At 43.0% G+C, this 17600-nt stretch overlaps 1 protein-coding gene across 1 annotated transcript; it reads right to left on the bottom strand.

Moving 5' to 3' along the window:
- Positions 1 to 13468: 13468 nt before the first annotated feature.
- LOC146328676 (olfactory receptor 4B13-like) lies at positions 13469 to 14398 on the bottom strand. Its single transcript, XM_084716471.1, has one exon. It carries the CDS (start codon positions 14396 to 14398, stop codon positions 13469 to 13471), a length of 930 nt encoding a protein of 309 aa, XP_084572597.1.
- Positions 14399 to 17600: the final 3202 nt, after the last annotated feature.

Here is a 17600-nt window from a genome sequence, read left to right as displayed (position 1 = left end):
GAGGTCACACTGAGGAGAGAGTTTAAAATCTGTGGACAAATAGGAGAAAGTGGGCAGAAGGATAAGCTGTCGTACCTCAGCCTCATCAGACAGATTGAGATGGGAGCAGAAAAGGGTCACACCGAGACTGAGATAACCGAAGCGGTGATCAGGGCCGTGAGCCCAGGACTGCCATTGAGAGACATGTTGGAGATCAAGCGGGGGTTGACACTCTCAGCTCTCCTGACCATCCTGAGAGGTCACTATAAAGTCGATAGCTCCACAGACCTTTACCATAGACTCATTAACTTATCTCAAGAGCCGAAAGAGACGGCCCTGAACTTCGTGTTTCGTGCCATTGAGTTAAAGGAGAAGCTGTTATGGAAAGCTGAGAATGAAGATGCTGAGGAACATTACAGCCGAGCCACGATCCAGCGTAAGTTCCTCAGATCCATCGAGACTGGACTATTGAGTGACTCTGTAAAATTTAACATCCTGCCCCACCTCAATAATGTTAAAACTACAGACGAAGAACTCATAGAAAAAGTAAATGAAGCTTCAAGAGTAGAAAGTGAGCGACAAGAAAAGCGAAAGAAACTCGCCATTGCTAAAGGCCCCAAGGTGCAAGAACTTAGCTCCGACATACAAGCTGGCTCCGCCCCTTCTAATGGCCCTAATAAGTCCAAGGAACCCAACACAACCGCGACTGTCAAAGCTGTGAAAGGTAAAGAAAACAAAGCCGAGCAGACTATGAGCACACAACAGATGCTGGAAGAGCTGCGCACTGAAATGAAGCAGATGTTGCTCATGGTAAGAGAGGCTAACCATCACCCCCCTGTGATGAAACAAAGACTGAAAGGTTGTCAAAAGTGCAGAAGTGAGGGAGGAGGTGAAAACTGTCCACACTGTTTCAAGTGTGGGCAAGAAGGCCACTTCTCCCGTGGATGCAGAGTACAGAGGCAGCTGTCGGGAAACGGGCCAGGACTACAGGGGCGGGACCACCAGTAGTCCCGGACAGAGGGTCCCAAAGCCGGCAGAGACCTGTCGGCCCGACATCGCCAGTGACAATACACAAAGACACAACCGCAGCAGTGAACACAGTCCAATACCTACCCTCCAAGCACCAGTCACAGCTGGTAGGACTGGTTGGGAAGAGATGTATTGTCAGCTGTTACATGGACAATCATCCAGTGAAAGTATTGTGGGACACAGGTGCTCAGTCCTGCATCATTAATGAGCCCTGGCGTCAACAGTACTTGCCTCACACAGTCATAAGGCCCATTGCAGAGCTGCTAGAGGGTGACACGCTGACAGTTCTGGCTGCTAATGACACGCTGATACCCTATGTTGGCTGGATTGAAGTCAGCTTCCGGCTGGATGATGACAGGAATGAACTGCAAGTACCTATACTGGTATCCAGCGACCCAGCAGTTGCCAGTGACCCCATCATAGGCTACAACGTTGTCGAAGCTGTGATAAATGGAGAGGAGACAAAGACAAAAGGAGAAAGAAAGCAGCTCGCACACAAAGTAAGCAAAGCACTCTCCATTACTGTGAGAACTGCACAAAATGTGGTCAAGTTAATGCAGAACGGTTCAGATCCAGACACTGGTGTGGCCCGTACTGGGGGGAAAAGAGTGCCCTTGCCACCAAACCAAGTCTCTACCATCTACGTTAGAGCACATGTGAATGCACGTGCACGAGGCCAGGACATGCTGTTCACACCAGACATGCTCAATGTCCCACCTGAAGGTGTGTCTCTCAGTGAAGTACTGGTGCGTATTCCTGAAAGCAGAGTTACATACATACCAGTCCCCATTACCAACACCACTGACCACACCATTTATTTGGATCAACATAAAGTTATTGGACACTTAGAGACAGTAAAAACAGTATACTCAGCAGGCTTTCAGCCCGAAGAGGTTGAACAAAAAGAGGCACTGAGCAAAGTTCAACCTGAGAGTGTGGGAGCTGAGAGGCCAAAGGAATGGGATCCGCCAGTTGACCTCAGCCATCTTCCTGAGGCTCAACAGGAAGCAGCTAAGGTCCTGTTGAGAGAGGAATGCGAAGCCTTTGCATACGACAGTGATGATGTAGGCTGTATTCCATCTCTAAAGATGCACATTACACTTCATGACACCAGTCCGGTACAAAAGACTTATATGTCAGTCCCAAGACCACTCCATAAAGAAGTGAAGGAGTACTTGCAGGATTTGTTGAACAGGGGTTGGATAACACCTTCACGATCCCCGTACTCATCGCCGGTGGTATGTGTCCGCAAGAAAGATGGCAGCCTACGCCTCTGTTGCGATTACAGAGAACTAAACTCCAAATCAGTGCCCGACCGCCACCCGATACCAAGAATACAGGACATGCTGGACACACTTGGTGGGAGCTCGTGGTTTTCTGTACTGGACCAGGGCAAAGCGTACCACCAGGGCTTCCTGGATGAAGAGAGCCGCCCTTTAACAGCCTTCATCACGCCCTGGGGGCTCTACGAATGGGTACGCATCCCATTTGGGTTGAGTTCTGCGCCCGCTGAGTTCCAACGAAGCATGGAGCACTGTTTGGCTGGTCTGAGGGACACCATTTGCCTCCCATACCTGGATGATAACCTGGTTCACAGTGGCAGTTTCGATGAACATCTGGAACACGTCCGCCTTGTTCTCCAGCGCTACAAGGAACACGGTGTAAAGCTGACACCAAAGAAATGTGAACTGTTCAGACGAAAAGTGAGGTTCCTGGGAAAACTGGTAACAGGAGAGGGCTACACAATGGACCCTGCGGAGATTGCGCCTGTGATGGCTTTGAAGGAGAGAACGCCTGCAACGGTGGGGGACCTACGCCAGATGCTAGGTTTCCTGTCCTATTACCGCTCCTTCATCCCCAACTTCGCCTGCAAAGCCAAGCCATTGTACAACCTCCTTGCCCCACCCAAGTCTGAACAACATGACCCAGAATCATCGCTGGGGAAGCAAAAAGAACACAGAAAAACAAAGAAAGGTCACTTACCCTCTCGCACACCGATACAGTGGACCACGGAGCACCAGGAAGTGCTGAATCAGCTGATAGAGGCCCTCACCAAACCCCCCATCCTGGGGTACCCTGACTTCGACCAGCCTTTTGCACTTCACTGTGATGCCTCCCAGGATGGTCTGGGTGCGGTGCTGTACCAACGGCAACAGGGGAAGATGAGGGTGGTGGCATATGGCTCCCGCAGCCTCAGCCAGTCAGAGAAACGGTACCACTCGGGGAAGCTTGAGTTTTTGGCGTTGAAGTGGGCCATCTGTGAACGCTTCCGGGACTACTTGTATCATGCCCAGTCATTTGTGGTCTATACGGACAATAACCCATTGACATATGTGCGCACAACTGCCAAACTCAATGCTGCAGGACACAGATGGGTGGCAGAACTGGCTGATTTCCGCTTCACATTACGCTATCGCCCAGGAAAGAACAACAATGACGCCGATGGACTGTCCCGGATGCCGCTCAGCATCGAGGACTACATGAATAGCTGTACGAGAGAGGTCAATGGAGAGACTGTCAGTGCATTCATGGAGAGTGTAAAAGTTGAAAAGAGGGACCCATGTCAGGGTGTTGGAGTCATCCAGGCCTGTGCTTTGAGCCTTATAAGGGACTGCAACAGCACGACTGGCCAGCCTCTAACCCCAGCCCAGATCTGTAAGGCTCAGGAAGAGGATGAAGTATTATCACGAGTCATCTGGTACAAGAGCCGCAAACACAGACCAAGTCGAACTGAGATCAAAGCAGAGCAGCCAGCAGTTGCTACATTGCTAAAACAGTGGCTAAAAATTGACTTGGATGAAAACGGTGTATTGCGCCGTAGGACCTTCCGACGAGAGCAGCTAGTGGCCCCCAAGTCCTACCACCCACTGATCTTCAAAGAGCTGCATCAGGACATGGGCCACTTGGGGGTCGAAAGGACACTTGACCTGGTCCGAGAGAGGTTCTACTGGCCACAAATGCAACAGGATGTAGAACATTTCGTGACCAAAGGCTGCGAGTGTGTGAAGAGGAAGAAACCAATTAGGCAGACCCGTGCACCCCTGACTCCGATCCAGACCACATATCCATTCGAGCTAGTTTCAGTCGACTTTCTCCATCTGGACAAGTGCAAGCATGGCTACGAGTACATATTAGTGGTCGTGGATCACTTCACAAGGTTCGCACAGGCCTACGCTACAAAAAACAAATCAGCGAAGACTGTGGCTGACAAGCTCTTTAACGATTTTGCTCTGAAGTTCGGTTTCCCCAGCAAGCTGCATCACGATATGGGAGGAGAATTTGAGAACAGACTGATGGCAAGACTGAAAGAACTCTCTGGTATCCAGGGCTCACATACGACACCATATCACCCGCAGGGTAATGGACAGGTTGAGAGGTTCAACCGAACCCTGCTCTCCATGCTGCGTACCCTGGAGGAAGAGGAAAAGAAGGACTGGAAGGAGTCGCTGGCTAAAGTCATCCACGCGTACAACTGCACAAAAAATGAGAGCACAGGCTACACCCCTTACTACCTCATCTTTGGACGCTCTCCACGCCTCCCGATTGACCTGCTGTTCAACATTGGAGGGGACAAGGCTCATGGAAGTTATGAGGACTATGTGAGTCATTGGAAAGGGAGAATGCAGGAGGCCTACCAGATCGCTGCCAGAAATGCAGATAAAGGAGCAGCTCGTGGGAAAGCCAACTACGACAAGAAAGTGCTAGGCAGGGACCTCCAACCAGGTGATCGGGTCCTTATCCGAAATCTCACTCCAAGAGGAGGCACAGGGAAGATCCTGTCCTACTGGGAGGACCAGGTTTTCAGAGTGAAAGACAGGAAGGGCGATGACAGCCCAGTCTATCAGATCAGCCCAGAGAATGGTGTTGGAAGGGACAGAGTGGTCCATAGAAACCTTCTACTGCCATGCGACCACTTACCCCTTGAGCTGCCACCAGCACAGACTCCACTGCAGCAGAGAAACACCCAGACACCCACGAAAAGGAAGAAGACACTGCGCTACAACCAACAGCAGCAGCCAGCATCAGACAGCAGTTCTGAGGATGATGATGGCGACAGCACCTACCAGTGGCATCTCAGGTTCGGCAGGGAGAGACAGCAACATCAAGCGTCACTGAATCCTGAGGCAGAACCCTTCCAGCCTCGCCAGGATTCCCCACCCTCAGAAGAGGATGTGCCACTACAGAGCGAAGAGGATGTGCCACTACAGAGCGAAGAGGATGTGCCACTCCAGAGTGGAGAGGTTGCTGATATGTCACGACTGGCTGAGCAGCATGAACTGGATCCACCTGTTTCTATGGTTCCTGAAAGTGGTGAGTTGGGAGAAGAAAAGTCTCAGATGGTAAGAGCACACCCACACCGACTCAGACAGCCACCCATTGTATTGAGCTATGAGACTCTAGGGCAGCCGTCATTGATTGCGAGGCACTGTGAAGTGTTAGAGACTCAGTATAACGAGCAGAGACACTTCTGGCGACCTTGGTAGAACTTTGGTTGTAATGTCAGGAGACATTAAAAATTGTGGGGGAGAGTGTGGCACTGTGTGTTTTATAAACATCAAAAGGGGTTTCAGAGACATTAACAGTAAAAGACTGGATTAAAATATCTTGCCCCCCATTTAAAATTGAAACTCAATAGAAACAGCTAAGGACTTTAAAACACGTTAAAAATGATTGTATTGATATTTCTGTGTGATTTCATTCATTTTCTAGCACGTCTGGTTATGTCTTACCTGGTTGAAATATCGGGTCAGCAGAGGGCGCTGTGCGCCTGAGGTCTCTAGGGGCGACGGCAGCCACTAGTAGAGTGAGACGTCAGGCCGAATGAGTAATATAGAAACAGCACAGACGCTGAGTACTGATGTTGATTTATTTCTGCCGTTTCTACAGGTAAGATGCCCAGAAATCATAACCAGAATGAATTAGGGAAACAATACAATGTGTAAAAGCCTTAGACTGTGACAGCGACATGTAATGAGTGTGAACGTAACTTTGAATGGAAACGAGTGAGCCCATGGTAATGAATAGCAGTCCAATGTGGCGGGTAATGCGCAGGATGCTAAAAATGAACTGTGAAACTGTCTTCTAAAGTGCAAACTGCGCAACGGTAAACAAAATCACAAACAGAGGTGATAGTTGGAAGTTAGCGTGGGCTAATGGACAGTGTGGGAAGATTTAAAACCGTTCATTTGTGTGTGAATAAGTTAAGGCTAATGACACCGGTGCTAGCCGTAGCGAAGCCCGCGCACATGTCAGCTCTGGTCAGTGGCGTACATGTCGGCTCTGGTCAGTGGCGGACCGGAGAGGCAGTAGGCAGTTTCCGGTGGGTTTTCAAAGTAAGAGCCTAAATGGTGAAATTAACATAGGTTTTACTATTTTAGTGCAAAACGAGTTTATATAGGAAACATGATGTCAGTAGATAAATTCATGGATGTTTTGGTGAACATGGGGTAAACAAAACAATAATAAATACTGACAGTTTAAAAACAGTTCATTTGAAAGCAAATGGAGAGTTAAAAGAGGAAGTTCATCACAGATGGGTTCATGTTTATAACGACTGTGATTTCATTCTGTTTGTTTAAATTGTAATGTGTGTTTGGAGTAAGGCAGCCACTAGTAGAGTGAGACGTCAGGCCGAATGAGTAATATAGAAACAGCACAGACGCTGAGTACTGATGTTGATTTATTTCTGCCGTTTCTACAGAAATAAAGATTTAATGTGCTACACCAAGGATCGGCCACATCTCCGTTCTTGAAAGTGTAACATTTACATACCCTTAAAGGGCAATTGCCAATAAATTGCAGTTAGATGAAGGTTTTTGTGGACATATACCAGTTATTGTACAGTAAATTTACAGTATCTGTGCCAATTGTACAGAACTATTATTGTTTATATGTTATGATTTTGTGGCCAATCTAAATCTGCAGATAAAATGATAGAAGTTGATGCGGAATAGAGTTCATTGTGTCAATAAATTATGCCGAGAGCGACCTGTCTAACAACAACAAACACCTCTGCTACATCCTTTCTCCTGTTTAACAGGACATTAACATCTGTCTGCTCATCCTGCCATCCGGGACCTGTAACACAAGATCACAAGATCATGCTTACCAGGCTCAAAGCTATCCATTTGTGTCCACACCAGAGGTGGTGTGAGCCAATCAGGATCCTTGGAGGGACTACTGGCAGCTATGGCCATGGTTTTAGGTACGCCGACAGCGAGAAGCATCCATGGAAACAGCTTGTCTCGAACAAACAATGGCGGCTCCTGAAGGGGTTAGCGTAGATACTGTGAAAGCATCAGTTATATCAGAACTGGAGAGGACGCACAAACAGAACGAGAACGATGCTGAAGGTGTTTGTCCATGGAAAAGATAGTTTTGCTCTTTTTCTAGTTGGTTTCAGCATCAGTTAGGTGGGTAAAGTTGAAGTTAGCTTGTGTTAAATGAGACAGATGTTTCATCGAATCATCTGCCTGGGGTTTTCTTGAAAGTGCGTGCCCTTTTCCAAACATTTTGTATGGATGGCTTCCCAGGTGGTTCTGTGTAAACCATGTGGTGTGTCAGGGTAGGAAGTTGTTGCCTTTCTATCCATCATTTCAACCTGCATGTTTTTCATACAGCAATTAATTTTTTGTTTGCTATTCTGCTGTATACGATACATATCTCGATATGCACATTTTTACTAAAGTGACATAACATAAATTCTCAAAATATGACAAAATCAAGTATCATATTATTTTTAATCAAATACGTCCCAGTTTAAAATCCTGGATGAGTCCCTGGATATGTTACGGCCTCTCTAAACAAACAAAAGCTCCATGTCATTTTTCCTTTTTAATTTGCTGCCCAGTGTGCTTGTATTCAGGAGATTCTGGTTGCTTTGTTTGGACACCTGTCCCACTGTCACCACCATATCACTATGGTGACATAAACAACGCCTCCAGGTTTGATCTGAGTCCTGTCAAGTTGCAGACCCTCCCACATCACGATCTTGAGGATACTTTGTAATGTACATTTTTGAAGCACTCCCATCTAACTGAAGTTACTGAGCCCGTCAAGTCTGTACACTGTGTCAGCATACATCCATGGTCACCCACTAACAGTTTCCAGTAGACCCTGGGTCTCCAGATGTGAATATATACAAGATGATTCGGTCCATCCAGCCATCTCACCTTACATAACTTATATCCACTGCCTTCTGTGAGACATTTTATGTTTTCCACTTGTCTGCTTGTTGCATGGATTCTTTCATCAGACACAAAGCATGTAGGTGACTTGAAACCATCTGTGTTAATGTGGCATCAGTTTTGCACATGAAGGGCTTCACAGTCAAGTCAGCAATAATATGTGTGCAAATATTAAGTAAAGTATTAAGCAAAGGCACTAAAACTTTAGGAAAAGATCACTGTCTGGGTTAAAATAAGTGCCTTAGTTACATAAGTTCATGTACAGTGTGTAATCTAAGATAGTAGTCTAATCTAGCTTTTGGACTCACAGGGGACACCAACCCTGTTCTGAATTTCTGTGTTTGTTTGGGTTGAGAGTGAGAACGGGAAACCATGAATTAAAGATGAGTATCAATCACTGAAAGCTTTAATGATGAGGTCACAATGCTGCCGTGGGTGTCCTCAGTCTTGAAAAGTTTTAAAGCAGAGTTTGAGCTCAGTTAGGGAGGGTGTGCAGTGTGACTGCAGCAGGACAGCAGGTGGAGGCTCAAATTCACACAATGTTACAAATTTATTTCTGTGATCTCTAATCTAAGTATCACATTGACTTTGAAAAGGCATCAAAGGGAGGCTCATGATAAACTCAACACATGTTTCATATTTCACACTTGGTGCCTACTTTGACACCGGACTGTTCAGATACTTATATTTCATGATAGTTATGTCTTTATATATTTTTATTGTTTTTGCCAATGTTCTACTTGTTGTAGCTATATATATGAACAGAAGCTTACATGAGCCTATGTACATTTTTATGTGCAGCTTGTTTATAAATGGATTATATGGCAGTACAGGTTTGTTTCCGCTCCTTCTGGTCCAGATTCTCTCAGACACTCACAATATTCCTGCTTCTTTTTGTTTCCTGCAGATTTTCTTCGTGTACACTTACGGAAGTGTAGAATTTTTAAACTTAGCCATCATGTCTTATGACAGATATCTTGCTATCTGTTGTCCTCTACAATATAACACACGTATGACATATAAAAAAGTTGCTGTCCTTATTGCTCTAATATGGTCGCTTCCATTTCTTGTGAATTTTTTGACATTGCCTTTGATTGTTCCTTTACAGCTGTGTGGAAACATCATTAACAAAGTGTACTGTGACAACCACTCGATTGTGAAACTGGCCTGCTACGACACCACAGTCAATAACATCTATGGACTCATTGTTAGTGCCCTGTCAGTCTTTGGTCCTCTAATTTTAATAATCTACACTTATATAAGGATTTTTAAAGTTTGTTTCTCTGGTTCCAAACAGACCAGACAAAAAGCTGTCAGTACCTGCACACCTCACCTCGCTTCTCTGCTCAATTTTACTTGTGGTGCTAGTTTTGAAATATTGCAGAGCAGGTTTAATATGAACAGTGTGCCTCATATGTTGCGAATATTTTTATCATTATACTTTCTTACATGCCCTCCACTTTTCAACCCTCTAATGTACGGCCTGAAACTGTCTAAAATCCGTGTTACATGTAAAAGTCTGGTTACAAATGTAGGCCAATAGTGTTAGCAGCCACCCAACAGATTTGCCTGTTTTCTTTAATGTTATTGGACTTTTGTATTACTCTAACCATACACTGTGTTTACACTGTAAATCTGTACAGTTTTAGAAAGTGTCGTGTGCATCGTGTAGTGTCAGATTTGATGAATAAGCTGAATATATTTTACAGCGGACACGTTTTAGAATCAAGAAATAGCATTTTTAACACAGTGTTGGAGCAGCAACCAAAATAAATAATTATAATTAGCTGCCTTGACTTGAAACCCAACTGTATAATTGTAGAACAATTTTAAGTAAGTATGAAAGGTCGAGAAAGACAGCAGACATCTTTCAGTTTTCAAACATTTCATGCAGAGGCAAAAGTGAGTTAAGGTACTGCTGAACACCTGTGTTCCTCAGTATCTAAAAACCTGTCCTTGAGTGACTGATCTAGAATTCAGGCCAATTACAATATATATAAAGATAAATCAATATAGATGATATGATATCAAGACATTACACTTAAGTGTCTCTGCCTGCTTTGTTCACCATGTGTACAAATAATAAGTGTACTCTGAAAAAAAACACTTGATATTATATTTTGTTCTTTTTTACTTAGTATTGCCAGTCTTGTTTCATGTTAATTTTCCTTCTTTTTCAGTTGGAGGAGGCGGGATCTTCTACAGGTATTCCTGAGGTGTCTTCCCGTTAAACTTGATTTTTTTGCGGAGTTTTCCAAATCAAGGAGGTCATAGGAGAGGAGGCCTCCAGAGATTGTTGAAACCTCTGAGGCAAATTTGTGTTTTGTGATTTTGGGCAGCATTAATAAAATTGACTTAAGACTCCAGGTCTGCCAAGTATTGAGGAGTTTATTTTTACTTTGTTGATGATATGAAGTCTGTAACCTGGAGGACAGAGATTAGAACAAGAGTCACACGCTCAGTATCTGTCTATCCAGTCTCTGCTGCTCATCACTGGGCTGCAGTGGGAACAGGCTAAACAAGATAATCCAAACATCCGTCTCTCCAGCAATATATTTGACTCCTCAAATGAGGTAGATGAGATACGTAATCTCTCTAGACTGTTCTTGGGTCTCCTACCAGTTGAATCTGCCTAGAAAACTTCTAAAGGAAGGCGCCCAGGAGGATCCTTGTCAAATGTCTGAACCATCTCCACTGGCTCCTTAAAATGCTAAAGAGCAGCGGTTCTACTCTGAGTTCATTCTCAATAGTTTAGCTCCTCACCCTTATCCATGTGGCTAAGCTAAGGAAACTTTTTTGGGCCTAAGGTTTCCCAGGATGCTGACCACTGTGATACCCTCACATCAAACACCACTCTAGTCTGACATTCCACAGGTACTGACCCAAACCTTCACCCACCACCTGCCTTTCTAGACCCCAAGCACCACCTGGTATGAATTTACATCTGATATGGGCCTGTGAGTGTTGCAAAATGGCTCAATAGTGCCCCCTTAAAAAATCCAACAAAGTATCCCTCATGGTACATTTCACCTAGATGTATGGAATTTAGCAGAACAAACCTACAAAAAAAGCCTTTTGGAGCCAAACCCTAAAGCCAACAGGGAGTCGGCCATTTTGAATTAAGTGTGTAATCCAGGCATTGTACTTCAGAATGACTTCAAATTGTGTCAGGCTAATCTAAAAAACTTCATGATAAAAGTTGTTAAAGATCTTAAAGGAGTTTTGGTTGAATGACGTGTTTGACTATTTGTTAGTTATTTCCTGGTTTATTTTGTAGTCCTGGTCCTTCCTCATGTGTCTTGACTTTACTTCCTGTCTTTGTCCTTTTTTTGGACTTTTGTTCCTCATTTTGCCTCGTTGGATTTATTTGTCTTTTGGACTCTAGTTTTGACCTGCCCTGCTTGCCTTGCACGTAAGCTTTTTGTGTATTGTTTCTTTATTAAAACACATTTAAACGGTTTCTGCTTTGCCCCATTTACATTTTTTAGTCCTCCATCTTGTTTAGTTTTGATGCACACGTGACAGTATGAACTGTCCACAATGAACGCAGCAGACTCTTCTTGCTTGAAGGAGCTTGAAAGACTAAACTCAAACTTTGCAAGATTGGGCTTAGCTATCAAAGGCTCCCAGAACATTAAACTAAGGTTCTTCATGTATTCCCTGATGGAAAGGACTATTTTGTCAAATCCCCGGTGTATAGATTCTCCTTTTGTGTCTGAGAGTTTAACAGTTATTGCTAACCTAAATGCAAGTTTGAAGCCCAAACTAAACTCCAAGTGACTCTGATGCTGGATTTAGCATGGATGCTTCAAGCCACCACCTTCCTACCAGCCCCAGAGCCACCTTCTTGGAAGCCCTCCAGAAGCCTATAATTAATGTTGCACTCATGGAGGGTCTGCTGCCCAGTGCTGTATCAGTTGGGCCACCAGTGCTGAAGCTGCAGCCATCTCCTGTCCCAGTTGGGCCACTGCCATAGTCAGTCCCTGTCTCGTTTGGGCCACGGTCACCCTCTGCTCTGACTGGGCCACAGTCATCACCTGGTCTCATGCTGCAGCAGCCTCTGGTTTCCTTGGCTTCTCCACCTTGCTTGCCAAGTTCACAGTCACCAGTCTCCAGCCCTGCAGCCATGGCCCCAACCTTTGGCTGAATCTTCTGGTGCCAGCTGTCTGCCCTGTGCTTCAGCCTCACAGGTGGCCTCCCAGAGGTGGTCCTCTTCTTTGCCACTGCTAGAGGGGTCTCGTCTTTGTCTGCGTTGCCAGCCTCCTGGTCACCAGCTCATAGCAACGGCCTTGCTACCCCATACTCCCACAGAACCCCCTGCAAACTTTTTGCCTGAACATTGCAAATAAATGATATATTGCAAGTTAGACAGTGTGCAGGATTCCTTTTGTAACTTTTTGGTCTTCTCTTTCCAGTGCACCTGTCTTTTTTAATGGATGTGCAAAGTGTTTCCTTTGTTTCCAAATCTGTGTTATCAGAAACCTACAATTTTGGTTTTGCACATACATTTATGCATACTGGTTGATGGCAACACACTGTGTATAGTTGTTTAACTTTAATTTTTTAGAAATTTTCAAACTTAGTTGTTTCCTGTTCTGCCTCTCTGGTCTATTTCCACTGCTGTTGTGAGGCTAACTTCACTTCCTGCGGATCAATAACATATTTCATATCAATTTATCAATAACAATGCATATATATGTATTTCAAATACATATGCAATATTAATATAAGTATACTTTGCTGGTTCTGATGAAGAGGCTGAACAGAGGAGAGACAAGGACTTCAGTATAATAAGGCAAAGGACCAGCAGTAGACCTAACTGTGTTTATTCATTGTTGGATAACCTTGTGATCTGTACCTCTGCCTGACTTCTTGTGATGGAAATCTGAACTCTGTCTCAATCAGCAAATTAGATTACAGTCAGCTGTACTGAATAAGAAAGGTCTTAAAAAAAAAATGAAACTCAGGTGTTGCAGCAGCACAAGAAACAGGTCAGAGCCGGAGGAAACAGAAAAACAGAAAATATTTAAACTAACATGGAGCTGAGGTATGAGGTAGAATATATTTAGTTATAATGGTAAATTCTGAAATCTTATTTTAAATACATTCTGCTCATTCACATAAATACATACATACATTCAATCTGGCATAATATGGTGCAAACTGCCATTTCTCAATCAGCTGTACAGATTCATCATCAGTACTGTGGTTGAATGTCCCTCTATTTACACAACAGTTTGCAAAGTAAAGGTATCGTTAAATGAAAGCTAATATCAATTACTGACATTTGACATCAGACTTTTACTCAGGACACGTATTTTTGACAGATTTAGGCCGTACATCACAGGGTTAAAGAGCGGCTGGCATGTAAGCCAGTATAATGATAAGAATATTCGCAACATATTAGGTACACTGTTCATATTAAACCTGCTCTGTAATAATTCAAAGCTTGCTCCAATAGTAAAGTTAACCAGAGAAGCAAGGTGAGGTGTGCAGGTACTGACAGCTTTTTGTCTGGTCTCTTTAGAACCAGAAAAACAAACAACAAGAATCTTCATGTACGTGTAAATTATAAAAAATAAAGCACCAAAAATTGTGCCAAAAGATGCAATGAGTCCGTATATGTTAACTACATGTGCATGCAAACATGCCAGCTTGACAACAGAGTGACTATCACAGTAAACTTTGTGAATGATGTTCCCACACAGCTGTAAGCGGGAATTCAAATATATTATGACAATACATGCAAGCAAAGGATATAACCATGTTAGAGCAATAAGTGTGGAAATCCTGTTAGATGTCATACGTGTGTTATATTGTAGAGGATAACAGATTGCAAGATATCTGTCATAAGACATGATGGCCAAGTTTAGATATTCAACAGCTCCATAAGTGTGTACACAATAAATCTGCAGCAGACAAAAAGAAGCAGAAACAGTGTGAATATCAGAGAGAATCTGAATCAGAAGGAAAGGAAACAATCCTGTACTACCATACAGTTCATTTACAAACAGGCTGCACAGAAAAATGTACATTGGTTCATGTAAACTTCTGTTCAGACAGATAAGAACAATGAGAAAAACATTTACACTGACAATAAACATATATAAACACAAAACAATCATGAAATATAAGTACTTTAATGTTCCAGTGTCAAAGTAGGCACTAAGTGTGAAATATGAAACCTGTGTAGAGTTTATCATCGTTTTTCTTTAGGTTCAACAGTTCTATTGTGCACACTGGACAATAACTATATTACCTTTTGTTATGGTTTTGTAAAAATTGAACCAGCTTCAGTTTGGACTTGATTTGCACAAATTTCAACTTCAACACAAAACACACATGAACAGAAGTCAGTGTAGTGATACTAAACAGATTCATTATCATGAAAACAATTGTAAAAAACATTCCTAAATAAACCATTTTCTTTTCAAAATTACAATAATGTTTTGGTTAAAATGTACAAAAACAGCATCTGTGACATTATGTCAGTTTGAGCATTCACCTGCTGTAGTCATACTGTGAGTCCCTCCTAACTGAGCAGGAAATCTGTTTCAACTTCTTTTAAAGTTTTAAAGACAGAGGACGCCCACAGCAACAGAGTGACGTCATCATGAAAGGTGCCAATGATTGATAGTCATGTTTTACTTTTGGTCACAAACTAGTTGACATAGCACACAGTGATTTTGAAGTTAATCTGATTCATTCTGTAGGAGAAGTTTGTTAAAACATGTAGACAAACTTGACTACTTCATTAAAAATTTCCATCACCATGTCGGGTTTAGCCTGTGGGTCCAGGAAACTTTTTTGTGCGCCTGGGTATGATAAATGTGTATACTGATTTTCATATGTCAGGAAAAAATGTCGCTGCTGTTTAAAGGCCCCACTGATAGAAGCCATATTACATGTTCAGGACAGGACTGTTATCGAACATCAAGTTTCAGGCAGATTCAAACACATACACATGTTAGTTAATGCAACTTCCTGTGTTTTGGCAAAAAAACAAACTTTACCATGCCGTCATTGCAACACCGTTTGACAATAGGTCACAGTCTTCAGGCCTTAAGGCATCTCTGACCAGATTTGAGCTGGATATTGTCAACCTGGTAGGGGGAGCAAGTAAAAGTCTAACTCGTGGGACTCGCTGAGCAGTTGGGGTTCAACCAGTTTCCCCTTTCCTGCCCGGCCTCTCATCCTGGGGTATTCCTGGCTCCGCTGCCATAAACCCCATATAGACATTAAAAACTCTCTGGCTGTCGGCATCATCTGTCCCTCCTTGTCCCCAGCAGGGGTGGGTTTTTTCTTCGTGGAGAAGAAGGACTAGACCGTGACACACATCCTGGCCTGTCCCGGAGACCTGAAGCAACGTCAAAGGTTCCTGGGGTTTGCCAGTTTCTATCGGCACTTCATCCATGGGCACAGCACCATGGCCACCCCTCTCACAGCCCTGACTTCCTCCAAGGTCCTGTTCCGCTGGACCCCGGTGGTGGATTGGGGTTTTCAAGAACTGAATACCTATTTCATGTCTGACCCCATCTTCCACATGCCTGACCCTGACTGGCAGTTTGTGGTAGAGGTGGACGTCTCCGACATAGGGGTGAGGGCTTGCTGTCCTGGGGCATGGCCTCTGACAACAAGCTCCACCGTCATTGCTGTTACACGTTGGTCTCTAATTGACCTGAATTTCTGTTCAGTCGAGTGACATTTATTTTATGTTGATCCTTGTTGATCTTTTATTATTTTGTACATACAAACACCATGGTCTACCGACCTCATGCATCATTCATGTTATTTGTAGTTTGGTCATTGCGCCATAATTTCTGCTTGTGTGCCAGAGCTTTTATCACCTTTTTAATTTTATTTAAGCTGGTCTTTCAGCCTTAAATCTGTTCAGTCCTTGCTGACCTTTTATTATTTTGTGCATACTAAACCCTCATGCATCATCCATGGTAATTTCAGTTTGGTCAGTGAACTCTAATTACTGCTGTCAATGCTGATTTAATGGACCTCACATTTTTCCTCTGCCATTTTATTTAAGTTGGTCTTTGCTGATCTTAATTTCCATTTGGTCTTACAACATTCTATTTCTGTTTGATCTTTGTTGACCTGTTCGCATGTTGCACATTCTGACCACTTTTGGTGGTTCAATCTAATTTTTGTCTGTGTATTCAGCTTACACACCTCATCCACCACATCATGGTAGACATGTCCTCATTCATGGCTTTAGTTAATATTCACACTTTAAGTGTAATAATAATTGTCTTTTCAGCCACATTTCTCTCATTTTCTTATTTAGTAGAAATCCTCTCCTGCTCAGTAAGGTAAGGATCAATATGTATGAAGCTGGTTTGCTGTTCCTCTCTTTTCTTTTCTCTCTCTTGTGGGGGGGTGTTTTACTAATTACAGCGGCTGCAGAGTTCAGCTGGGAACATTATGCCCAACACATTATACATGCCTGAACAAATGAGAGGGCAAAAAAGTGATGTCCACAACGTTTCATGATAGTACACACCATGATATAGAACTGTACAGTCGGCATATTGGCAAGGAATGACCCCGCCTGATGGTGTGTTAATCTATTAATTGTTTAGGGGGTTTTTTTATGCATATTTTCTCAATCTACTAAATGAATCTCACAAGCAACACTAGTAAAAAGAAGCAAAGCAGATAATATCATAATGGTGTTGTGATGAGGTCTTTACTAACAAGTTGGTTAACATTGTGATCTGTGTAAAACCTTATTTGAGATGAACATTTAACTCCTACTTCAACACAAAGCTTCCTTAATTTGACCTATTGATTCAACTCAAGTTGTTAAAAATAAGAAAAGACAAGATCTTTCTTCCACATCTTTATACTTTTTCATGTTAAAGCAGCACAAGAAACAGACTGAAGATGTAAGAAACAGAATAAATAAAAACACAACAAGAAATGCTGGTAAATGAGACTGAAAAGCTTCATATGCTACACATACAATACATGTATACACTATAATCTATAATGGCATAATAGTGATTGATGCAAATATATATGAACAAAGTAGTCTAGTTGTGTAGATCTGAAGGCCCTGTGGTGTGCTGACTTATTAACTGTCTAAGAAACTAACAAACAGATATGAATCGGTCATTTATGCAATATGAAACATGAAATGTACTTAAAATACATGTATATAGGTGTAACTGTTCATTTGATCTGTTAATTAATACATTCAGCTCATTTCTCAGTCTTACATGACATGGTGCACATGGTTATTTTTAAAGCTCCTGTACAGCTTTATCATGAGTATGACATGATGTCCCTCCATACTTTCATGTACTTTAATTGTGATCATGTGAAACAGTACACCATTATACATTAAAATCTTTTAAAGGCCTAACTGAAATGACACATTGAGAAAATCTCCTA

The sequence above is a fragment of the Lutjanus erythropterus genome, chromosome 4, assembly GCF_056507025.1.
Source record: "Lutjanus erythropterus isolate fLutEry1 chromosome 4, fLutEry1.hap2, whole genome shotgun sequence".
Taxonomy (NCBI): domain Eukaryota; kingdom Metazoa; phylum Chordata; class Actinopteri; order Lutjaniformes; family Lutjanidae; genus Lutjanus; species Lutjanus erythropterus.
This window is presented reverse-complemented; position numbering and strand designations above follow the sequence as displayed.

What these genes read in the sequence shown, in the direction of transcription:
- LOC146328676 (XM_084716471.1), bottom strand. Translation starts at nt 14,398, where the DNA reads ATGATAAACTCTACACAGGTTTCATATTTCACACTTAGTGCCTACTTT.